The sequence below is a fragment of the Acinonyx jubatus genome, chromosome X (assembly GCF_027475565.1).
Source record: "Acinonyx jubatus isolate Ajub_Pintada_27869175 chromosome X, VMU_Ajub_asm_v1.0, whole genome shotgun sequence".
NCBI lineage: Eukaryota > Metazoa > Chordata > Mammalia > Carnivora > Felidae > Acinonyx > Acinonyx jubatus.
In genome coordinates, this window is record NC_069389.1 from 69721460 (window position 1) to 69748193 (window position 26734).

Genomic DNA, 26734 nt, shown 5'->3' on the forward strand with positions numbered 1-26734 from the left:
GAGTCAGCTTATTGGAAAAGAGCAACTTCAAATTGTGAGATTGACCAAGAAATTTGGAACAAAGCTAGGTAAACCTTGAAGGATTCAAAGTGTATTATCAACAAGTGGCTCATTATGTGGAAATAGAGAGAGTGTCAGGCTGCTTAGTTCTGGAGGCAACCTTTCTGAAAGTGATGGTCAACCTGAAGACAGCACTGCAATGTTTGCATTGAAAAAGTATGAAGTAATCAGGTAGACTTGAATACAGTTAGTAGGTTTGTGTTCTGACAACCGAAAAGACACAAATGCACTTAGAAACTATAGATTTGGTGAAGATTATTCAACTTCTAATGGTTGGATATACATCGATGAACATTATTCAGTGACCTTGGGATCCTTTAGGGCGTTTGAAGTAAATAGTGCATTTCTCTTATCCTTAAAAGAGTTAGGAAACCATAAAACAAAGTAAGGGAAAACAGAATAACGATACTGAATTAAAAAAAGATAAATTATGGCTCAGAATTGAGCAGAAAGTAGAGGAGAGTCAGTTTTTAAAATTGAAACATTGAATGAGAAAACAAAATCTTGCACAATAGATTGATATACAATATTGATGTACAGAGCAGGGTGCCTGGGTGGCTCAGTTGGTTGAGTGTCCAACTTTGTCTTAGGCCATGATCTTGCAGTTCACAGGTTCAAGCTCCGCATTGGGCTCTGTACTGATGCTCAGAGCCTGGAGCCTACTTCGGATTCTGTATCTCCCTCTCTCTCTGCCCCTCCCCAGATTGTGTTGGCTCTATCTCTCTCTTTCTCTCTCTCTCTCTCTCTCAAAAATAAATAATAAAACATTTTTTAAATGATTTAAAAATTATTGATGTACAGTGAAAGAAAATAACATCAACAGAATGTATGAAAAATGAATTGGGCAATGGTACCTTCACATAAGGTTGCTAAAAGTTGTCTTCATTTAAAATGTTGAGTTTGTCTTACATTGATGGAGCACTTTGCTACTGCAAAAAACAAAAAACAAAACAAAACAACAACAAAAACAGAGTAAGGATTAACGTGTGTGTGTGTGAGAGAGAGAGAGAGAGAGAGAGAGAGAACACCAAAAGTCCTTTTTGGAAATGTTTTCTATCTGAATCTCATATATTTTTGTGGTTTGAGCTAGTTAATATTGTATTTTGCAGTATTTTGTCAAAAGCCCTATTAGTCAGCTTTTAAACTGCATTTATACTTGGGGTGCCCGGGTGGCTCAGTCAGTTAAGTGTCTGACTTTGGCTCAGGTCATGATCTCAATGGTTTGTGGGTTCAAGCCCACATCAGGCTCTGTGCTGAGCCTGGAGCCTGCTTTGGATTTTATCCCTTCCCCCTCTCATGCTCTCTCTCTTTCAAAAATAAATAAACATTAAAAAAATTTAAACCACATTTATAGTAAAAAAAACAATGGCAATATCTTAGGCAACATTAGAAAGTCATATGTGAGATATATTGGGTGACTTGAGAATAATTTATCCTAATGTTTGATGCCTTGTAAGTCTCTTCATGGTGGTGACAGCTTCCAAATGAAGCTGACTTCATTATTCATTACAATGACTATTACGGTATAACATGAAAGCCAGATACTGACTTTATATTTTATTATTTTATGGATTAATACTTACAACTGCAATTCTGGCACTGTTCACACTAGGGTGAAGAATGTGCAGATAGAACAGGTTAGGTGAATAAGTTTAGCCTCAACTTGTCAGTTAAAAACACTAATAAATCTGTGAGAAAAGGAACACTAACAAATCTGTGAGAAAAGACAGCCTAGATTGCAAAGGTGGCAGGTTTTGTTAGTACAGCCACTCTATAAGAGAGTGCACTGATGGTTATATAGCCTGGTGTAAATAACAGGTAAGAAAAAAACTCTACTGAGGGTGGGGGTCTTCTGTTTCTTTTGGTCTCCTGGAAGCTATGGAAATGCTAAAAAACATCAGATCTTACTCTACATCTCTTAGCTCTTTACCCCTTTACCTCTCTGGGCAGAGACTTAACCACTTCACATTCTATAAAATCTTAATTCTTTAAATCACTATCTCAGATCTCAGTAGCATGTATGAATACCAGTAATCAAATGTTGCTTTAAGGACGGGGGTAACTTTGGGTTTCTTACAAGTAAGCTGTATTGCAAAGTGCTGCCTTGAAAATAGAATCTAAACTAAAAAGTAGTCTTTTATGGTTTTAATGTTTGCCATAACTACATTGGGAAATTTAATAGAAAGGAAAGTATTGGTTTTTGTTAATCAATGAAAATAGTCTTTAATATAAAATTCTATCACTCTTGGCAATTAAACAAGATTTATGAGGCAAATGTAGCAAGTGATGGTATTTCCAAAAAGAGTACGTTTTTAACCTGATCTTTGTTTGTGTTTTTCAACAGTTCCAGGCCCGGCAGGCCTCCTAAGCGTTCTTTGGGAGTGTTTCAGGACAATGTTCGCCTTCTGCCCCATTCAGTCCCAGGCCTTTTATCACCAGGACTTATCACTCCGACAGGTAATAAAACCCATCTGATGATCAGCCTTGTCTGTTCATGCTGCCCAGAATTAGAAATAAACTAATAGTGATCTAACTGCCTTGTCCTTCCAAGCTTTTCAAGCTGTACTAAAGGTTACATTATTGAATTTTTAAAGTATTCATGAAAACAGTTTTGTTATTCCAGTGACTCAAATCAAATGGACATGACTCTTTAAAAAAATTAATTGTCATTTCCTGGCAGGAAATCCCTTTCAAGACCTTATTGTATGTATGTTTTTATGTGTTGGGGGCAGGGATGAGGGGCACTAGCCAAACAAGCCTTGTCTCAAAACCTCCTATAGGATGCAGCACATCTGCTCACTTATATTTCTCAATAATATATATTTTTCTTTGTTTTTAAGGGTTTGGGGCATTTGTGTATCATGTCCAAGTTTTACTCGAGGCTAAAAAGTAGAAAGAAGATGTAGCTTTGATAGAAAAGCTTTCTGATTAGAAAAGACAACATCCAAATGGACATTGTCATAAATAATAATTCAGTGTTTATTAACACTATGATAAATAGCATACCCCTAAAAACACCACTTTCATAATTTAGCATTGAACTTTTTTATTCTCTGTAAAAGAGCTTAATAATGCATGAAACAAAATAAGCTTAATATTTCTTTAACTGAAACTTTAAAAATCAGTAAAGTTATTACATGGTAAAAAATGAAAATGAACTTAATGATAATGTGATATTTATACCTTTAATAACACAAAATTTTATAAAGCACCTACTGTATTTGAGTATTATGTCTAAGGTAATAAAAATTATATGAGTATCAGTACTTGCCTATAGTTGAACTAGAGAGAAGGACATGTAAACTAATAATTATAATAAAGTATGATATAGACAATAATACAAATACATACTGGGTGCTTTAAGATCATAGAAATGGGAGAAACTAAATCAATTTAGTAAGTTGGGTAATACACACAGGGATGGAAACTTTGGAGCTATGTTTTGTAGACTGAGTGTTGGATAGAAGGTAAATCAGTAGAAAAACATTCTAGGCAGAGAGGAGACTGTAGACAGATATACACTGATGAGAAAGAGCCTAGTGTGGGGAAATATCAATTAAGGCGAAGAGACTAGAGAAGATATTTGAGGTGGGAGACTCATAGGCAATATGTTTAGAATAGAGAGGGTGGGAAAAGCCAACTTGTGAACGTAGCTTTTTATTTATCAGGTTTAGCAGTTTAGGATTTTCCCTATAGACCAGTGGTGTCTTTCAAGGACTTTCCTTATTGCTGACATGGAATTGGGGAAGTACTTCCAGAATCCCCACTTTTGCCTCAGAATATTATATATTCTAGTTCACATAAGATTTTGTTTAAATTTTTAAAAAGTCTGTTGTAGATAAAAAGAACCACTGCTAAGAAACGGTAAATGTTCTGAAAACAATTGTGGAGTTTAAGTAGCAATGAAAGCAACAAAAGGAAGGAAGGTCACTTGTTACAGTTCAGGGGAAAAATACTGAGGACTGGAACTAAAGAAAGTTCAATACAATGAAAAAGATATTTAGAATGGCTTAGTAATTATAATTAATCACACTTGATAATTGACAAAAATGGAGAGTGAGAGGATGAAGTCTAGGATAATTCATGTCTAGCCTGGGTAACAAGCTGGATGATGGTGTCATCCAAGACAGAGAATTTAGGAAGAGACACAGGTTTTGGGGGTTAGAAAATGATTTTTTAGAGTACATATTTATAAACAAATTCTCAATTTTTCCTGTGCATATAAAAGAATATAGAAGGGATAACAGTGCCTGAAATATATCTTGGTGCTCGATAAATGATAATCTATTTCTTGACTTATAAAATAAAATACATTGATAGAGCCTAGAAATAGTACCGTGTAAATAATCAGACCCACGTTCTGATTTTGAGGGAATGTGTAGATGAAAGAAAAAAAAAGGATTTTTAGGGGTGCCTGAGTGGCTGAGTCAGTTAAGTGTCCGACTTTGGCTCAGGTCATGATCTTGCTATTCGTGGGTTCGAGTATGGCATTGGGCTCTGTGCTGACATCTCAGAGCCTGGAGCCTGCTTTGGCATCTGTGTCTCCCTCTCTCTCTGCCCCTCCCCAACTCGTGCTCATTCTCGCTCTCTCTCTTTCTCTCTTTCAAAAATAAATATTAAAGAAAACAGAAGAAAAAAGGATTTTATTTTATTCTTTTTGGTTTTATTTATTTATTTATTTTTAATATAATTTATTGCCAAATTGGTTTCCATACAACACCCGTGCTCATCCCAACAAGTGCCTTGAAGTTAATGTACTCTTGAGTAAACTATGTCTGTTATCTGAAGAAAATCAGTAATATATGTTAAATTCTTATTATATACCAGGCATAAGTGTTAAGTGTTTTATATGCACTTCATTTAATCTTCACTGCAGCCTTATGGATTTAGTCTTCATTTTTCAAGTGAACAATTTATGGCTCACTTAGTTTACATTAATTGCTTAAGGTCACAAAGCAATCGAGTGGCAGAATTGGGTTTCAGACCCAAGTCTTTTAAACTCCAGAGTCCATACTCTTTCCTCATCTTCACGATGTCATATAGTACATGTGAGAATCCAGTCTGAGGCTTTCACCTTCTCCTAATTTACTTGGCATATATATTTCATTTTTCTTAGAGCCTCCTTCCTTGCATTATTAGGGCCTTGGCCTTCCTCCTACAGCTTGTATTTATCACACTGAGAGCCAATGAGAGAAAAATCCTCAATTCTTAATTCTTTGCTTGTTCCTAGAATGAAATGATAGAGATAGATAAGATATTGAGTGGGGAAAGGCATGAGCATTTCTGTCTAAAAGACAAAAAGTAGAGAAAAAAAACATTAAATAGGGGGAGATGGAGGAATCTTCACAGCTCGATAGTAATTCCTCTCCTTAATTTACATGACTTTATTTTACAAGCCAAAGAATATTCTACTCACCTATAGTCAGATGTAAGAAGAAAACGTTGTGTAAAATCAAGTGGAAATAATTCTAGGATTATGCATTATTTTGGATTAGACATACCACTTCACTCCTCCATTAACAAAGATAATTGACAATAAACTCTCAATTTAGCTATCAACAAATTTAATATTTGACATTATACTTACTATACCTTTCAAGCTTAACTTTCATTAATTTCATTAATTTTATTTATTTATTTTAAGTTTTATTTGAATTCCAGTTGATTTTTTGTAGTTTCAAGTTTTTATTTCAATTCCAATTAGTTAACATACAGTGTAATATTAGTTTCTGGTGTAGAATTTGGTGATTCATCACTTATACACAACATCCAGTACTCATCATAGACAGTTGCTATTTGTAATACAATCTGTTATGGATTGAGATTCATCCTCACCCCTCCCCCACAACGATTATTGAAATATTTTACAATACTTTTAGTTCCAGGTACTTGTGTCTCAAAATATTTTTTTGTAAAGAAAGATACAATGTTATACAGTTGTGTGTAATTTTATATACAACATACAAATTAATTATTGAAAAGAGTCTGCTGGGGCATCCTGTTTCAGTATCATATGTGTGGAGAAGACCCTCTGAATCCTGCTAAATTTGCCTAAGTAACGGAACATGTTCTATATTTGTTTGTATCATTTCTTTCCATTTATAACCTAAATATGGTGTCTAAAGGTAACAATATAGAATGATCGGGTTGTCTCTTTTAAGATATTATGATGTTTTTTTATGTTACTTTTGTTTTTAATTTGTTGTTTTCCCCCAGCAGTTGCCAGCAAAAAACTCATGTAAAAAGGATTAGAAATGGTTAAGGCGTCATCATTTGATTTATTTAAGAAGAGTTCTCAATTTATTAATATAGCTTGATATATACATCTTTAAAAATGCAGAATAATATCAAGTGTGCCATATTGTTATATCTGCTTAGCATAAAGGTAATTTCTTTTACTTTGTATTTTCATATGATTTTATTTCCTTTTCTGATGTAATTTTTTTTTCATTTCAAAGATGTTCATTTTCTTCTTGGCTGTATTTCCCCTATATAATGGAACCTGATTCATTCAAGCTCCTCTAATTCAGGATTTGAGATAATTCGGACAGTGGCTATGCTAAAGTCTCCAATATTAATAAAAATACATTAGCAAACAAAACCATAAACAAGAAAGAAATGTACATGGGTGTGAGTAAGTGCATTGGTGTAGGGTTAAAAAACTTGAGAGGTTTAAATTTACTTAGGGACCTAAAGACTACTTCAGTAAGATCTGATTCTTTATAAATAATCAACATACGTACTATTGAAGATAGGTTTTTTTTTTCACTAAAGTAGGACCCATAGGATCTATTCTTAAAAATATTGCCTGATATTCATTTAGATATTATTCCTATGTAACTATAGATAGATATAGTATCTATCTCTATTTCTATTAAATATATATATTAAGATTATATATATTAATATTTCTATTATATATATTCACTCTTTTTATTTAACATATATCTATTGAGTATATTGAGCATTTATTCTGCACCAAACAATATGAGAGAAAATTATAACACCTTAAAATAAAATGCATTTTGTGAGTCAGAGTTTTTCCAAATTTCATCCAGCCTTTTCCTTAGTTATTACAAAATGATGAAGTTTGTGTTTTACCTTCATATATTGAGCTGCTTGATGTTCTGAACATCTCATGTCTCTCTCTTGGTTCCTATTGTTCAATTCACATCATAATTATTCATAGTACATTAATACATAGTAATCTTATTTTCTGGTATTTTTTCAATAAAATCTTTTGGTCTATTAAGGGAAAAAGGAGAAGGAATATTATCCCCATCTTTCTCTGCAGCTCTGCAGAAGTACTAATATCCTTGGATCACACTGAAGGGATGAATTACCTGTGTATGCCTTTGAATTTCCCAAAAGATGACTGCTTGCTTTTCTTCAGCTTATGAAGCATTTCAAATAGATGTGGAATTTGGCTTGAGAGAGATTTAAACTGGCAGCTTACAAAGAAGTAACATAGTGCTTTAGATGAAATTCTGTAGTGTTCATTTCCTAAAAGGTAGCAGATTCTTCAGTTTTGTTTATTTTTTATATTTTTTATTTTGATTCTAGCTCTATTGTGGGAAAATATTTTCAGGAATTTCAGCTCAAGTCCCTGGTGAAGAGACCAGTCCAGAAACCAGTGAAGATAAAATGCAGTAATAGTGGCTACAGCACTCAACTCAGAATTGGCAGAACCATAAGTAGAATCATGCCAAGTCTTGGCAGTGTGATGCCAACTTTATGACATGATCATAATTTCAATTATCCTGATACCACTTTTGAATCAGTGTCCCTTCTTTTTCACAATACATTTCATATTCTCACTCAGTTTGGAGGCTAAGAAGTGGTCTTAAGGAGCACAGAAAGGTCCTAGGCTTTTATTTTATCAGTGTAAAAAGGAAAGCTCAATCTAGAAAAAAAATCAACCTTTTGATGTTTGATTTAAAACATGCCTGTTTATATGACTTTCCTTGGGTTTTTCAATGAGCATTATTGTAAAGCATGCTTCATATCACACAAATGGTACCTGCTTTTATGTCATTAGATTTTCTTAGTTATTTCTTGTGTGTTCAGGAAGACTATTGGCCTAGTAGGAACCAGAGGTTGAATTACTAATATTTTCTAACATAGAGTGCAGTTTAGACTTAATATGCAATTTTACTTTCTTTACTAAATAAAAAGCTTAACTACATCAGTTTGATAGCAAGAACCCCATTCATTCTATTAGTTGAATCTGGGTTTCCCAAATCTCAATTTCTTTGTTAATTTTTTTTCTATATGTGTTCTAAATATTTTAATATAAAAATGTCTCCACCCAATTTTTTTTAAACTTCTGTAAATTATTTTCGTCCTGCATGAGAGTCTCACAGAGCAGATTCCTTTGCTGATTTTCAATGTAGACAGATGGGAAAACTTTGAATTTAAGCAAACCTTACAGGATGGTGGTTGTGGTGATGATGATGATGATGGTGGTGGTGGTGATAATTTAAATAATGCTTTTATAAAGCACTTCTATATCTTTAATGTAGCTCTATGTGTATGCATATACCTAAACTTTAACTTTCAAAAGAATGATTTTAAAATTTTTTCTCATTTGATCTTTTCAGCAATCCTGTAAAGTTAGCATTAATATTTCTGTCTAACAGATGAATAAAATGAGTTTTCAAAAGTTAACTGAGTTGCTTCAAATGTGAGAGACAGTAAAGTATGACGCCAAGTCTCTTGACCATTAATTTATTTTTCCCCTTTTCAATATTTATTTTACTTTATTTTTTAAGTTTTAATTTAAGTCCTAGTTAGTTAACATACAGTGTAATATTAGTTTCAGGTATAAAATACAGTGATTCAACACTTCCATACAATGCCTCATGATCATCACAAGTGCACTCCTTAATTCTAATCACTTATTTAACCCATCCCTCCATCCACCTCCCCTCTGGTAACCATTCGTTTGCTCTCTATAGTTGAGTCTTGACCATTAATTATAAAAGCTGAGATCTCTTGAGCATTAATATCATAATTTTATAAATACACGGAACTACATCTCTCATGCAAAAGCTTGGTGTTGAGAATTTAGGCTGTAAATCATTATGGTTGTATCAGAACTACTTAGGTATGAGAGATAAGATGTCAGGTATGTCAGAATAGGAATTCCTGGAATAATCCATGTAATTAACTGTTGGTGACTGCATAACTTCAATAAAATAAAACCTTGATGTTTTCCTTTACTTTTTTTTATCATTTTTATAGTATTTTATAGTGTGGGAAGCTAGTATAATTAGATGTGTCTGTAATTTTTCTTTCCAAAGAGTATAAAAACAGTCTTCTGAATGACTGCAACCTACTTTTCCTGTAAAGAAAGGTAACAGTTATAAATTGTTCCTGTTGTGACAATTCTTGAGTAAATAACTTTGATATGTATGGATTGAATTAATATGGTCAAGTTAATGAGAAATACAAATGTTGCCAAACTCCACTAGTTTGAGTGCAATGCTATTTTTCATTTACAGTTCTAACTTCCATCTGTGTTTAGAGGATCACTGATGACTACACACTGTCATTGTGTTAAGTGATATATCCCACATTGCCCTGCTTTCCATCTAATCAATCCTCAAACCATCCCCAAATGAGATCTTATAAAAATCACAAAGTCACAGCACACCTGTATCATTCATATGAGGACTTTAAGAGACAAAACAGATGAACATAAGGGAAGGGAAACAAAAATATAAAAACAGGGAGGGGGACAAAACAGAAGAGACTCATAAATATGGAGAACAAACTGAGGGTTGCTAGAGGGGTTGTGGGAGGGGGGGATGGACTAAATGGGTAAGGGGCATTAAGGAATCTACTCCTGAAATCATTGTTATACTATATGCTAACTAATTTGGATGTAATTTAAAAAAATTAAATTAAATTAAAAAAATCACAAAGTCACAAGGCAAATCTAGTGTATTGTAGAAAGACACATTCGCATCTCTAGGGCTCACATCCAACTTCATTTTCCACATCACACAGAATTTCCATAAAATGAAATACACAACTCTTCACCTACTACATGTATCATTTCTTCAGTGCCTGGTCTTTATGCTGACTTACTTTTCCCAGGGGAGAAATCATACATTTAAATAGCACAGTAAAACTTTCCATTGTATAATATGCTTGAAAGATGATAAGCTGCCTCGTGACTACTTTATTTTATTGGATTCAGTAGATGGCTGTGTTGAAATAACTCATTATATTAAAGTGTGTAGTTAGGAAAACACACTAAGTATCAATAATTTAAGGAATACTACAAAGCAAAAATAAATTTCTTATCATTTCCTATTAAAGTGATAGAGGATAATAAGAGTTAAAATCTACAGGCATCACCTTCATATTGTGACTAGAAATGAGTAACAAAACATAGCCTTGATACATAGTGCCCAACTACAAAAAAATCTATAGGTCATAAGATATCATGCCTCTGTTATCAACCCAAAGTTGGGGGTAGGGGTTGGTTACTGTGGTGTTGGTGGTGGTGAAAATTTTTTGTGTGACCTCTGGCTCCCCTTTTGAAATGTATAAACTTTGGATCATGTTGTCAACTCATTTTCTTTATATTTAATATAGGTAAAATCCTGAGAGTTCGCAAAAATTTTCATTGTACACTTGTACACATGACTGAATCAATATAGACAGTACCTTTGTATTGAGCTTAAAAATGTTATTAGTGTATGCTTTTCCTTTCGTGAGTGCTCTCAGTAATTTTAATGTACAGCTGAAAGTGCCAGGTAATAGCTTTTTAAATCTTTACATAAAATAAATATGGGTTAGTAAATAATTTGATATACTCCTTGTATATAATCGCTAAAAATAAAAAGTAGAATTCCCTTGCCTTTGGAGATGTGTCAAGTAAGAAATTGCTATGGCTTGGTTCAGAGAGGTTTTTTCCTGCTTTCTCCTTGAGGGTTTTGATGGTTTCCTGTGTCAGATTCAGGTCCGTTATCCATTTTGACTTTATTTTTGTGAATGTTGTAAGAAAGTGGTCTAGTTTCATTCTTCTGCATGTTGGTATAAATATACAGTATTTTATTCATATATTTCCCTCTTGTAGTTTAAAGTGATATAGAATACAAAATTATGGAAAATTATGGAAAAGAAGAGGGAAAAATATTGGATCACAAATGTAGACTTAGGGAACTCAGTCACTCCATAAAGTATAATAACATTTGCACCATAGGAGTCCAAAAAGAAGAAGATAGGGTAAAATTGGCAGAAGGTTTATTTGAGTAAATTATAGCTGAAAACTTCCATAATTCTAAAATCTTGGGAATTATCTAGACATCCAAATCCAGGAGGCACAGATAACTCCCATCAAAATCAACAAATGCAGGCCAACACCAAAACATATCATAGTAAAATTTGCAAAATTCAAAGATAAGGAAATAATTTTGAAAGCAACAGGGAAAAGAAATCCCTAACCTACAAGGGAAGACAAACAAGTTTAGAAGCACAGCTAACTATTGAAACTTGCAGATCAGAAGGGAGTATCATGATATATTCAAAGTGGCAAATGGGAAGAATGTGCAGCCAAGAATACACTTTCCAGCAAAGATGTTATTCAGAATAGAAGGAAATACCAAGGGTTTCCCAGACAAACAAATCTAAAGGAGTTCATGACCACTAAACCATCCCTGAAAGAAATATTAAAGGGGGCAGTTTGAGTGAGAAAGAAAAAACAAATGTGATAAAGACTAGGAAGGAACAGAGAATATCTCCAGAAATACCAACTTTACAAGTAACACAATGGCATTAAATTCATATCTATCAATAATCACTCTGAATGTAAATCATCTAGTGCTCTAATCAACAGACATTGGGTATCAGAATGGATGAAAAAGCAAGACCCCTGTTTATTTTGCCTACAAAGACTCATTTTAGACCTAAGTTACCTGTAGATTGAAAGTGAAAGAATGGAGATCCATTTCTCGTGAAGATGGACATCAAAAGAAAGTCTGAGTAGCCGTACTTATATACAATGAACTAGATTATATGGCTGTAACAAGAGATAAATAAGGCACTATATCATAATAAAGAGGTCTATGCAATAAAAATAACTAACAATTGTAAATATTTATGCCCCAAACTTGAAACACCCAAATATATAAATCAATCAATAACAAACATAAAGAAACTCATTGATAATAAGACAAAAATTGTATGGGACTTAAGCACCTCCCTTAAAGCAATGAACAGGTCATCTAAGCAGAAATTCAACAAGGAAGCAATGGCTTTGAATGACACCCTGGGTCAGATGGACTTCACAATTACATTCAGAACATTTCATCCTAAAGATGGAGAATATACATTCTTTTTTAGTGCACGTGGAACATTCTCCAGAATAGATCATCTACTGGGTCACAAATCAGGCCTCAACAATTACAAAAAGACTGAGATCATACCATGTATATTTTCTGACCACAACACCATGAAACTTGAAGTCTACCAGAAGAAAAATTTGTGAAGACCACAAATTCAGAGACTAAAGAACATCCGAGTAAAGAATGAATGGATTAACCAGGAAATTAAAGAAGAAATTAAAAAATACATGGAAGGAAATGGAAATGAAAGCACATTAGTCAAAAACGTTTGGGATGCAGCAAAAGTCAGAAGAAGAAAGTATATAGAAATAGAGGCCTACATCAAAAAGCAACTAAAGTCTCAAATGCACAACCCAACCTTACACCTCAGGGAGCTAGAAAAGGAACAGAAAATAAAGCTAAAAGCCAGCACAAGAATGGAAATAATAAATATTAGAGCATAAATAAATGATATAGAATAAAAAACAATAGTAGGACAAATCAATGAAACTAGGAGCTGGTTCTTTGAAAGAATTAATGAAATTGATAAACCTCTATCCAGACTTCTCAAGAAGAAAAGAGAAAAGACAAAAATAAATCATGAATGAAAGAGGACAGTTAACAGTGAACACCCTGGAAGTACCAACAATTATGAGTATATTATGAAAAATTATATGCCAAAAAATTGGGCAAGCTGAAAGAAATGGATAAATTCCTAGAAACATATCAACCATCAAAACTGAAACAGGATGAAATAGAAATCCTGAACAAACCAGTAACCACCAAAGAAATTTAATCAGTAATGAAAAATCTCCAAACAGAAGTCCAGGGATGGATGGATTTCCAGGGGAATTCTACCAAACATTTAAAGAACAGTTAACTGTTCTTATAAAACTGTTCCAAACAATAGAGATGGAAAGAAAACTTAGAAACTCATTCTACAAGGCCAATATTACCTTGATTCCAAAACCAGATAAAGAACCCACTAAAAAGGAGAAACGCAGGCCAATATCCCTGATGAACATGTATGCAAAATTTTCAATAAAATACTAGCAAATCAAATCCAACAGTACATTAAATGAATTATTCACCACGATCACGTGGGATTTATTCCTGGACTGGAAGAGTGGTTTAATATTCACAGATCAATCAATGTGATACACCACATTAAGAAAAGAAAGGATAAGAACCATAAGATCATCTCAAAAGATGCAGAAAAAGCAGGTGACCAACTATAGTATCCATTCTTGATAAAAGTTCTCAGCAAAGTATAGAGGGGACATACCTTAACATAGTAAAGGCCATATTTGAAAGACCCACAGCTAATATAATCCTCACTGAAGAAAAATTAAGAGTTTTTTCTCTACCATCAGGAACAAGACAGGGATGTCCAGTCTCACCACTGTTATTTAACATAGTACTGGAAGTACTATCCTCAGCAATCAGACAAGAAAAAGAAATAAAAGGCTTCCAAATCAGCAAGGAAGAAGTCCAACTTTCACTATTTGCAGATGGCATGTTGCTCTCTATATAAACTCAAACGACTCCTTGAAAACATTTCTAGAGCTGAAACACAAATTCAGCAATATCACAGGATACAAAGTCAACCAGCAGAAATCTGTTGCATTTCTATACACCAATAATGAAGCAGCAGAATAGAAATCAAAGAACCAATCCCATTTACATGCAACAAAAGCCACAAGAAAACTAGGATAAACCTAATCAAAAAGGTAGAATATCTGAAGTCTGCAAACTATAGAACACTGATGAAAGAAATTGAAGAAAATACATAGAAATGGAAAAACTTTCTATGCTCATGGATTGGAAAAACAAATAATTGTTAAAATGTATATACTACCGGGGCACCTGGGTGGCTCTGTTGGTTAAAGCTTCCAACTTCAGCTCAGGTCATGATCTCGTGGTTTGTGAGATTGAACCCCGTGTCAGGCTCTGTGCTGACAGCTCAGCGCCTGGAGCCTGCTTCGGATTCTGTGTCTCCCCATCTCTCGGCCCCTCCCCTGCTCATGCTCTGTCTCTGTCTCTCAATAATAAATAAATGTTAAAAAATTTTTAGGAAAAAAATGTATATACTACCCAAAGTAATCTATACCTTTTGTGCAATCCATATCAAAATACCACTAGCATTTTTCTCAGAGCTAGAACAAACAACCCTAAATTTTGTGTGGATCCAAAAAATACCTTGAATAGACAAAGCAATCTTTAAAAAGAAAAGCAAAGTTAGAGGCATCAGAATTCCTGACATCAAGCTATACTACAAAGCTGTAGTGATCAAGACAGTAAGGTACTGGCACAAAAATAAACACATAGATCAATGGAACAGAATAGAAAACCCAGAAATGGATCCACAGCTATATGCTCTACTAATGTTTGACAAAGCAAAGAATATCTAACAAAAAAGACAGTTTCTTCAACAAATGGTGTTGGAAACTTGGACAGAAAAATGTAGAATGAAACTGAACCACTTACACCCTATACAAAAATAAATTCAAAATGGATGAAAGACATAAATGTGAGACAGGAAACCATCAAAATCCTACAGGACAACACAGGCAGCAACCTCTTTGACATCTTAGAAAATTCTTAGTAGACATGTCTCTGGAGGCGAGGGGGACAAAAACAAAAATGAACTACTGGACCTTCATCGAGAGTGAAGAAAACAATCAACAAAAGTAAAAAGCAAACTATGGAATGGTAGAAGATATTTCCAAATGAGACATCTGATTAAGGGTCGTTTCCAAAATCTATTAAGAGCTTATAAAACTTAACACCCAAAAAGCAAATAATCCAGTGAAGAAATGGGCAGAGGCATGAATGGAAATTTTTCCAAAGAAGATATATAGATGGCTAACAGACACATGAAAAGATGCTCAACATAACTCATCACCAGGGAAATACAAGTCAAAATTACAATAAGATATCACTTCACACCTGTCAGAGTAGCTAAAGTCAACAACACAGGAAATAGGTGTTTTAAGGATATGGAGAAAGAGGAACATTTTGCACTGTTGGTGGGAATGCAAACTGGTGAAGCCACTCTGGAAAACAGTATGAAGGCTCCTCAAAAAGTTAAAAACAGAAGTATTCTTCCATGCAGCAATTGCAATACTAGGTATTTACTCACAGGATATAAAAATATTGATTCAAAGGGACACATGCACACTGCTGTTTATAGCAGCATTGTCAACAGTAGCAAAAATATAAAGGGAGTCTAAGTGTCCATTGACTGATGAATTCATACAGAAAATGTGGTATATATACACAATTGAATATTACTCAGCCATAAAAATAATGAGATCTTGCCATTTGCAGTGATGTGGATGGAGCTAGAGTGTATTTTGTTAAGGGAAACGAGTCAATCAGACAAAACGAAATACCATCTGATTTCATTCATGTGGAATTCAAGAAACAAAATAGAACATAAGGGAAGGGTGTAAAATGAGAAGAGACCACCATAAGAGACTCTTAACTATAGAGAACAAACTGAGGGGTACTGGAGGGGAGGTGGGAAGGAGATGGGCTAAATGGGTAATTGGTTAAGGAGAGAACTCGTGGTGAGCACTGTTACATGTCAGTGAGTAATCACTAAATTTGACTGGAACCGATATCATACTGTATATTAACCAACTAGAACTTAAATAAAAACTTGAAGGAAATGAAGAAAAATGTCCAAAGTATTTTCCACCTGAAAAAAAATTTAAGAATTTAAAGAAATGCATTCTTTAACAACCTATCCCTGAAACCTGAATTCAAGTATTTGCACCAAATACTGTCTCCTGTTCAACAGTTAATCCGTAAAGAAAGTTATACTTTGTTTAATCATGTGACCTTAGTATAAATGTGTATCCATTTCTACATTAAGTATAGATTTATAGTTGATGAGAATGGAGACTGAGGACCAGGGTGAAGGAGACATCCTTTGGTTCGTTTCTGTGCAGCATTGTGGACCTTGACATTTTGAGGCAAAGCAAAAGAACGGGTGGAGACAAGAAGCAATAATAAAGTGGAAAGGTGACCAAAATGACCTATTCCTATTTCACAATTTATTCTAGGGTCAGCCTAAGGTATAAATAGATAAATATTCGAAATCTGAAAGTTAGAGTTATGTTTTGTGATTTTGTTGTTTTACACAGTTGGCTTTTTAATCAAGGATTGCACTTGAAAACTGAAATAGAGGTTTCTTGGAAAAAGAACCAAATTCAATAGTTGTGTTTGAAATCATTTGTAGGAAGGGCTTTATGAAAAGGGCATACCATAGCCCCTTGGGCTTAGATACCTTGGTCACAATGGATAAAAGACCTAATTGGGAAATAAGAACAAAAATTAACTATTGGACCTTCATCAAGATAAAAAAAACATGCACAGTGAAGGAAACAATCAATAAAAATAAAAGGCAGCCTACCAAATGGGAGAAGATATTTGCAAATGATATATATGATAAAGGGTTAGTATCCAAAATCTATAAAGAACTTATGAAACTCAACACACAAAAAACAAATAATTCATTAAAAATATGGGCAGAACACATGAATAGACCTTTTTCAAAAGAAATATCTGGATGGCTAACAGACACAGGAAAGGTGCTCAACATCACTCATCATCAGGGAAATACAAATCAAAACTATGATGAGATACCACATCACACCTGTCAGAATGGCTAAAACTGACAACACAGGAAATAAAAGATGCTGGCTAGGATATGGAGAAAGGGGAATCTTTGCACTATTGGTGGGAATGCAAACTAGTGCAACCACTCTGGAAAAATAGTATGGAGGTTCCTCAAAAATTAAAAATAGAACTACCCTATGACCCAGAATTTGCACTACCAGATGTTTATACAAAGGATACATAAATACTGATTCTAAGTGGCACATACCTTCTATGTGTACTAACAATTATTAACAATAGTCGAATTATGGAAAGAGACCAAATGTCCATAGACTGATGAATGGACAAAGGAGATGTGGTATACATATACAACGGAATGTTACTCAGCCATCAAAAAGAATGGAATCTTATCATTTGCAGCGACGTTAGTGGAGCTAGAGTGTATTTTGCCAAGTGACATAAGGCAGGCAGAGAAATACAAATACCGTATGATTTCACTTAAATGTGGAATTTAAGAGACAAAAGAGATGAACATTGAGGACTGCAAAAGAAGAGAGGGAGGCAAACCTTAAGAGATTCTTAACCAGAGAGAACAACTTGAGGGGTGCTGGACATGAGGTGGGTTGGGGGATGGGCTTAAATAAGTGTTGAGTATTAAGGAGGATATTTGTTGTGAAGAGCACTGGGTATTATATGTAAGTGATGAATCACTAAATTCTACTCTTGAAACCAATATTCACCTATATGTTAACTAGAACAAAATAAAAACTTTAAAAAATAATGAAAGGTAATATTAAAAAAAGACCTGATATAGTTTCCCTGGAAACACTCATAATATATTACACCTGATTGTGGAATTGTGCATTGAAATAAAAGCTCAATTAAGGCAATTAGATAAATGATTATTAAATGGTAAAGAACATTGTCCTTAAACTGTGAGAAATGTAATGTATTCCATCACACTGTCAAAGTAAAATAGAAGTTTGAAGTCAAACATTTTCTGGTGTATATTTTAGTGAAGAAAGTATGATTTATAGAGTGGACCTTTTAATTTTCATAACTTTTATGCCCATTCCCTTTCAAAAAAAAACTTTTGTCCCAGCTTGATGTTTGATATCTACATATTAGTTTTTCTTTTAGGACCAGAGTATATGTTGTGTGCTTTGAGAAAGGTAACTAAAATGACTGAAGGCATGGAGAGGCTTGCATATGAAGCAAACTAAAAATGAATAGTACCCTTTAGGCAAGATAGATACAATTTAAAAGTGGATATGATCTAAGTATATTAGTCCATTCAAGACATGCATTTAGTGATTGAAGACCTTTTCACTGGCTTAGAGAATATGAAATAAATATATTGAAGATTAAGGGAGGAATTAGGAGTAATCCTTGAAAACAATTTAGACTTAAAGGAAGAGAGAGAAATGCCTTTTAGGTTTAAATATTTTTTGTCCCAATTGTAGTCCAGTTCAACTCATGTTAGAATTTATTGAGATAACAACTTCATAAAGAGTGGTGAAGAAACCTTCAGGATGTTCATGATAAGACCATTTTTTTTTTCTGAAGGTGACATGTATTGGAGTTAATGATCACAGTTTCCCACAAAGTCATCCTCAGGTGTTCTTTTACAGGTAGAAAAAAAAGGTTTATCTTCACATGACATTGCTTATATTGTTCATTTCTAAAGAGATAGCGTTGTTTAGAGAAGGTATGCAAAATAAAACTCTTTTATTCTTTTTTATGGTTTTTGAGAAATTCCAACTAAAACCATTTATTTCCTTATATATTGGTTTTGTTCATTTGACCAGCAATGATCAATCCTTTAATAACTTGCATTATTCAAATTTATTTTGCATTTAATTTTATATTCATAATTTACAATGAATATTAACTGAAATTTTCATATAGCTTCTACTGATAGAGTGTAGTTTTCAAAAAAATAAAAATTAGCTGAAGAGAAAACACATATTTTTCATAATTGTGTTCTTTAAAATCTGAAAAGAACATTACTTTAAAATTATCCCTTCCTACTTATAGTCAACAGACAAATCCTCCTCTAACAATGTTCTGATCTTTCAAAAATACAGATTTGTTATTATCCCTTGCTTGAAACTCTACTATGCCTTTTCACTGACAGCAAAATGAAGTTCAAATTTCTTAAAATGGAAAGTCTTTCTGATCCTGCCTCAGCATAACTTTCTATCATCATCTCCCACAAGTTCTTTCTCAAATATCATGTACTATATAATCTCATTGAACTTGTCTCTATTCTTCAGATACTCTATGTTCTTTCACACATCCATGACTTTGTGTATGCTCTTCCCTCTTGTCTGCATTACTTATGAAGATGAGTAAAACTTCAATACAGAATCTGTCTTAACATGGGAACTTTTGAATTAGTATAGCAAGATATTAATTATATACAGCTATTATAATTTCTTTACAATAAAAATAAAATACTTGAATAGTATGAGCATTTCTATCAATTTACTATGAGTATCAAGTTCTTTCAACAAAATTATTTAATGAATAATTATTGAGCACCAATTACATTTTGACTCTTGCAAGCTCTTTGATGTTGCTAATTGTGTGCAATTTTAAGGTTTTTGATTCCAGAATGGCAGGGCCAAGGATTCTAGATAAAGCAAATGATATCTCTGTTATGTCAAATGTATGCAAAAGCAAGAACTTCCATGATGACATCTGTATCAATTTGATTACTTCAAAAAGCCACTGCCAATTTTTGTGGACTCCTAAGAATTACTACACTTGTTCTGCTACCCAGAAAAGTGACTGACAACTGAGACTGTTAAAAGTACTCTAGTATATTGATTCATCTGTTAGTAGATTCCCTACAGCCTTATTATTTTTAATTTTAATTTATTAATTTGAAGGCTAAGTCACTTGTTTATAGTGTCTTATGAAGGAGTTGGGAAGTTATTGCAAGGCAAGGAGAAATAAAAGATGGTGGAAAGGAAAGTACCCTAAGATTAAGGTTCACCACAGTAAGGTTAAAGTGTATGGAGTATGGGAGGGGAGGAAAGGAGTTAATTGACCATTTGTATTTGTCTAGTTAGGAAAAATTGTTGGTTGTATGCAGTGTTTCTGTTCGCAGGATAGAAAACCAAAAAAATTATTTCTGAATTTTATTGCCTGTATTGGGTATAGAAAGATGACAAATAAATTGGTAAGGAATTAAAAAATTGTTTGAAAGGACAATGTATCTTCTCTTTCATTAACATTCTTCCATAACAATGAAACAAAAATTAAACACCTATATGAATTGAAGACTGTACTGCTCAATAGTTTGCAGTCTCACCCTATTGGTCAGATCATATTCGACCTGAGCTAAATCATGCATTAGATTACACTTACCCTTCTTTCCATACTCAGAAGTACGCCCCTTCCTTTCTATGGTTGATCCAATAGCTAAAACTGTATTTCATATAGACCTAAACTTTATTAAAATCCTTTTTTCCTTTTAAATTAAATGTTTATTTTTCTCTATGGATCTTCTGTAGTCATGCCTCTTTCTCCTTGAAAACCTTGTGTGCTTTTTGGCTTTATGACTGTACACTTCTCCTAAGTTTTCTCCGAATGTGTCCTATTTTCTGTTTACCTAATTTTGTACCTTTTTAATGTTATTTTTAGCATTTTTAATTTGTCCTGTCAATGATCCTCAACTAAATATAAAACAAATAAATCCAATTATATGATTACATTGAACATGTTTATAGTTTTCCTATCAATTATGAATTTACTTAGAATACACAAAGAGATGGAAAGGACTGCCAAAATGTATATATTTAATTGTGATATCCCAAGCAATGCATAATTAAAAGTTATCCATACTTCTATTTGAAAAGCAATGTTTTTATATTTACGTTTTTTTGAGGTGGAAGTAGTAAATTTATTTGTGTAATGTCTTGTTCATTCAACTCATTCATTAAGTATTTAGTTAGTATCTGTTATTTGCCTAGAAATGAGGATTCAAAGTTTAATATGACATGTCCTCTGCCTTGAAAGAACTCATCCAACCTATTGGGAGAGTGTCCGAGTATGTAAGCAGTTTTGAGATAATTTAACTTGTCTCTGTGCACATGCAAAAGAGTATTCCATGAAAGAGAGGGGCTGAGAATGTTTCAGAGAAAAGAAATAATTATGTGGTAACAATCTTTGAATGTGTAGAGAGACAAGGGAGTTTACCATAAGAAAGTGGGACACAATTCTGTGGGTATCAGTATAAGTGCAGGATGGAAGGAATGATGACATACAGTCTAAAAGAAAGATATTGGTATTCATCATAAAGATGAATCCTTTTGAGGACAGCTCCAGAAAGAATATCTTGAGAGTCTCGTCTTCCCATCATTTTATAAACACTTAAAACTGTTTATTTTGTTGGTGATGATTACTCACTTAAGTGTTCATAGTACTTTAGAGATTTTAAAAATATGGTGACTATTACCACATTAAATTCTTTAAGGTAGGCAGAGTGTTTATCTTAACATTTTCCTGATGAGGACACTGGGGCCTCAAAAGTTAAATGATTGCTCAAGAATACACAGTTAATAGCAGTAGAGTCAAAATAGAAATGTAACTTTTTCTGACACCATGTTTAGTGCTCTTACAATGGGAAAAAGATGAAAACTTCTATATAGATAACTGGGTGAATAATTTAAATGTGAGGCATACAAGGGTGTTATATAATTAGCTCTATGACTCTAAGCATATTACCCTTTCTATTCTGTACCTGACTTTCCTCATTTGTAAAATGCAGATAATAAAATAGTGTTGACCTTGTAAGAGTTAAATGACATTATGCATGTATATAACTTAGTATTGTGTCTGGCATAATAAGCATGCAGTAATGGTCAGCTAATACTATATTATTGTTTGGGAAACCTAACTTAAAATCATGAAGCTGTGGCATAAGGGTACTATATTAGTTGACCCATCTGAAAGGGGGTCTTTCCATACACAACATGACTTGAGAGGTTTAAAAATGAGAAAAAAATAATTTATTAAAAAAGTGAATGATGACAAACTTATCATCATAAAGCAGCCTATTTTTCCTTGACCTAAAAAAGTTATAAAATAATGTCACATTTAGCTGTTATAAACTCAATACATCTTTAAGACATATATGTTTGAACATAATCTTATTTGACTTTTGCCTGGATATTTTAGAGAATGTGTTTGATTCATTTTTCTGCTTACTGGGTAGTTGCTACCTGCCAGTTTTCAGATAGTACTAAATACTTCTCAATTGACCTCTTTTTACATTTGAAGAAAATCAGGAGCAGGTGGTACATGTAAATCATTTAGCATCTACATTGGGCCTCCTCTCTGAAATAAGATGCCAGGAAGATCACAAACTGAGAAACAGGATGTTAAATGTGAAAGACTCTGAGGACACTATAACCATGATGCAAAGAAAATATGCATCACCTAACCTGTGTGAGAGACAATACTAACTTCAGATCCATTTTTGTAACCACATTTGTATCATAAAAAGTAGCCCAATCAGCAGAATCATTGCCAAGTATGAAGAATGATAATATGTCTTGATCTCTTCTGCTGGAATATCTAGTACACATTTTTTGGTTAATATCCAAATTGTGCCTGCTGGTCTGGAAATTAAGTTGCTGGACTGATAGCTGTTCCTTAGTTGAAACATGGCAAGAGTTTATTTTACGTAGCATAGAGCTGATTCACCTGGTCTCAAACTGACAAACTCCAAATTAGATAAATATTTGCTTTATTTTGTAATTTTTAGTGTTATGATTGCTATAATTTGTTGCTATTCTGACAGGCTGTGAAAAAGATGTGGGTCTTCACTACATAAAAATACAATAAGTCAATGGTAACTACTGTGATAGAGAAGTAATAGTCCGTATGTTTATGAATGCTGATGGAATGCCTGGTTGACATCCAGGAATGTTAGGACTAAACAAAGTTTCCATCCAATAATGAATATCATCTCTCCCTCTTTTGTCTATGAGCCAAGGCACTGAAATATTCATGACCAAATGCTTACCTGTGAAAAAGCCATGTATTGCAACAATGTTTGCAGTGTTTGGTTAAACCTGTAAATCAGAAACGCATTGGTGAGCAAAGCTGACTTTCTTTCCTGCTTTCTTTTTTAAGTTGTTATTTAAATTCCAGTTCGTTAACATACAGTGTAATATTATATTCAGGTGTACAAAATAGTGATTTAACACTTCCATATAACACACAGCGCTCATCACAAGGGAACTCCTTAATCCATACCACCTATTTAACCCATACCCCCACCACCTCCCCCCTGGTAACAGTTTGTTCTCTATTGTTAATTAAAAGTCTGTTTCTTGGTTTGCCTCCCTCTTTTCCCCTCCTTTACTCATTTCTTTTGTTTCTTAAATTCCACATATGAATGAAATCATATGGTATTTGCCTTTTTCTGACTGACATATTTCGCTTAGCATAATACTCTGTAGCTCCATCTATGTTACTGCAAATGACAAGGCTTCATTCTTTTCTATGGCTGAGTAATATTCCATATATATATATATATATATATATATATATATATCCACTTACTTATCCACTTATCCACTTAACCACTCATCAGTTGATGGAGTTTCTATAATTTTCGGCTGTTTATATAATTTGGCTATTGTAGATACTGCTGCTATAGACATTGGGATGCATGTATCCCTTTGAATTAGTATTTTTGTATTCTTTGGGTAAATACCCAGTAGTGTGATTGCTGGATGGTAGGGTAGTTCTATTTTTAATTTAAAAAAATTTTTTTTTCTTCAACGTTTTTATTTATTTTTGGGACAGAGAGAGACAGAGCATGAACGGGGGAGGGGCAGAGAGAGAGGGAGACACAGAATCGGAAACAGGCTCCAGGCTCTGAGCCATCAGCCCAGAGCCTGACGCGGGGCTCGAACTCACGGACCGCAAGATCGTGACCTGGCTGAAGCCGGACGCTTAACCGACTGCGCCACCCAGGCGCCCCCTATTTTTAATTTTTTAAAAAACTTCCATACTGTTTTCCAGAGTGGCGACACCAGTTTGCATTCCCACTAACATTGCAAGAGGGTTCCCTTTTCTCCACAGCCTCGCCAACATCTGTTGCTTCTTGTATTGTTGAGTTTAGCCATTGTGACAGGTGTGAGGTGATGTCTCATGGCTTTTTTTTTAAGTTATTTTTTAATATTTATTTTTGAGAGAGAGACAGAGTGCAAACAGGGGAGGGTCAGAGATAGAGGGAGACACAGAATCTGAAGTAGGCTCCAGGCTCTGAGCCATCAGCACAGAATCCCCTGTGGGGCTCAAACTCTCAAACCATGAGATCATGACTTGAGCTGAAGTCAGGTGTTTAACCGAGTGAGTCACCCAGGTGTCCCTTATGTAATTTTGATGTATTTTTTTGATAATGAGTGATGTTGAGCATCATTCCATGTGTCTGTTGGCCCTCTGTATGTCTTTGGAAAAATTTCTATTCATGGTTTCTGCCTATTTTTTAAAATTGGATTATTTGCTTTTTGGGTGTTGAGTTTGATAGTTCTTTATAGATTTTGGATACTAAACCATTTATATACACCAATAATGAATCAGCAGAAAGAGAAATTACGGAATCAATCTTATTTACAATGCACCTTTCTTGATTTAAAATACATTTTTGACTAAACACATGTCAATTTGTCATTCCTATTGTATTGAGTTTGCAAAATACATGAGAATATGTAATTGTTACTTGATGTTATTAAAATATATGCTCCATACCATCCAGTTTTGTCTTCTGTGATAGTGCTTCTTTACATCTATCCTGAGTAATATTTGCTTTCCTCCCACCACAGTTTATAGGCTCATTGTATTCTGAGTCCCTCCAATTACCCCTCCCTGACTCTATCTAACACTGTGTATTGCCTTTAATAGATTCTCAGTACATGTTTGTTAAATTGAAATATGCATATAAAGATATGTGATTTAAACTGGCTATAAAGATATGTGAATTAAATTTGCTAGACTAAAAAAAAAAAAAAAAGAGGTAAGGCTTGGTCACTTATTAACTCTTTGTCCTTGATAAAAAGAGTCCAGGGGGCGCCTGGGTGGCTCAGTCGGTTAAGCTTCTGACTTCAGCTCAGGTCAAGATCTCGCCGTCCGGAGTTCGAGCCCCGCGTAGGGCTCTGGGCTGATGGCTCAGAGCCTGGAGCCTGCTTCTGATTCTGTGTCTCCCTCTCTCTCTGCCCCTCCCCCATTCATGCTCTGTCTCTCTATGTCTCAAAAATAAATAAACGTTAAAAAAAATTAAAAAAAAAAAAGAGTCCAGGTCCCTTTGGGTTAACATTTGTACACCTTAGTTTGGAAAATGGTAAAAGGGAAATGTCTAATTTTGGCCTAAAATTATTATTAAAAAGTTGGGCAAAGAGGATCTCAATAATGCTAAACTTATTTGACATTACATTTAAGAGAAAAGAAGTAATAGACACTATTTACTGAAAATTCTGTATGTCTGACAATATGCTGTACATACATTATTTCATTTACTCTTTTTTTTAACAACTCACAACTTAAGAGTACAAGCTGGAATCAGGATTCCGGAACAGAAATCTTACAGCCAACATTTATGGTGATAAGTACTCTTATTATTCTGATGTTATAGATAAAGAAATGTGCCACAGGACTTAGTAGGTGATTTGACATTTTCAAGAATCAAGATTCCATAAGATTTAAGCTCAGGAGTCCTGACTTCAGAGCTTGTATTCTTAACCCATGAGTAGTTAAAAAAAAACAAAGAAACTTTTTTTTGAGGATTGGGGGTTTAATAATCAATATCTGAAGAATTTGGACGTATTTATATGTTGGAATAAAATCCTCATCCCCAACCAATACTTGCTTCATTCATTATTTCACTTTGAACAATATATATATATATATATATATATATATATATATATATATATATCTTTTTTTTTTTTTTTTTTTTTTTTTTTGCAGAGATGATGATATAAAGATGTAGGACACTCCATCACTATATCTTCCCTTTTATTTGTCTGGTTTTTTTTTTTTTTTGGTCTGTTTCTCTGCTTGTTTGCTTTACTACCAGACAGTTAAAAAGAAAAAGAAAGCCAAATTCCCTGGAGGAAGAATAAGGTATCAGATTTGTTTTGGCATTGAAATAACCCTTCCAATCAACACAGATAGTTTAGAATTTAATATAAATTTTCAAGTTTTAAAAACATAACTAAGGGCAAAGAATTTTTTTAAATGCTTATTTATTTGTTTTGAGAGACAGCGAGTGCGACCAGGTGAGGGGCAGAGAGACAGGGAGAGAGAGAATACCAAGCAGGGTCCACGCTGTCAGTGCAGCAATTTCTTGATCCCATGAACCATGAGATCATGACCTGAGCCAAAATCAAGTTGGACATTTAACTGACTGAGATACCCAGGCACCCCAAGGACAAAGATTTTAAAGTGATTCAGAGCCCATGTTTTTTTGTAAACAGCAAAATTTCCTTTCAACTCTCAGTCTATTCTGGGAAGTTAGATATATAATGTTACTGTTATTTTCACATCTATTATTTAAATTAGAAATGAGATATATATTAGAAAAATGAAATTTAATTAAGAGCAAATGATGTCAAATAACATTTTTTTTGTAACTGAGAAATATGGGCAGTTTGAAAAGTGAACTCTGAAAAGAAAGAATATCCTCAATAAAT

At 33.8% G+C, this 26734-nt stretch overlaps 1 protein-coding gene across 1 annotated transcript in view; it reads left to right on the forward strand.

The window, feature by feature from the left end:
• Window positions 1–26734, forward strand: part of DACH2 (dachshund family transcription factor 2) — a 775171-nt gene that overhangs the window by 421172 nt on the left and 327265 nt on the right. The window contains exon 3 of the mRNA XM_053201428.1: window positions 2405–2517. Coding sequence (XP_053057403.1) covers window positions 2405–2517 — 113 coding nt within the window. The remainder of the gene's footprint in view (window positions 1–2404; window positions 2518–26734) is intronic.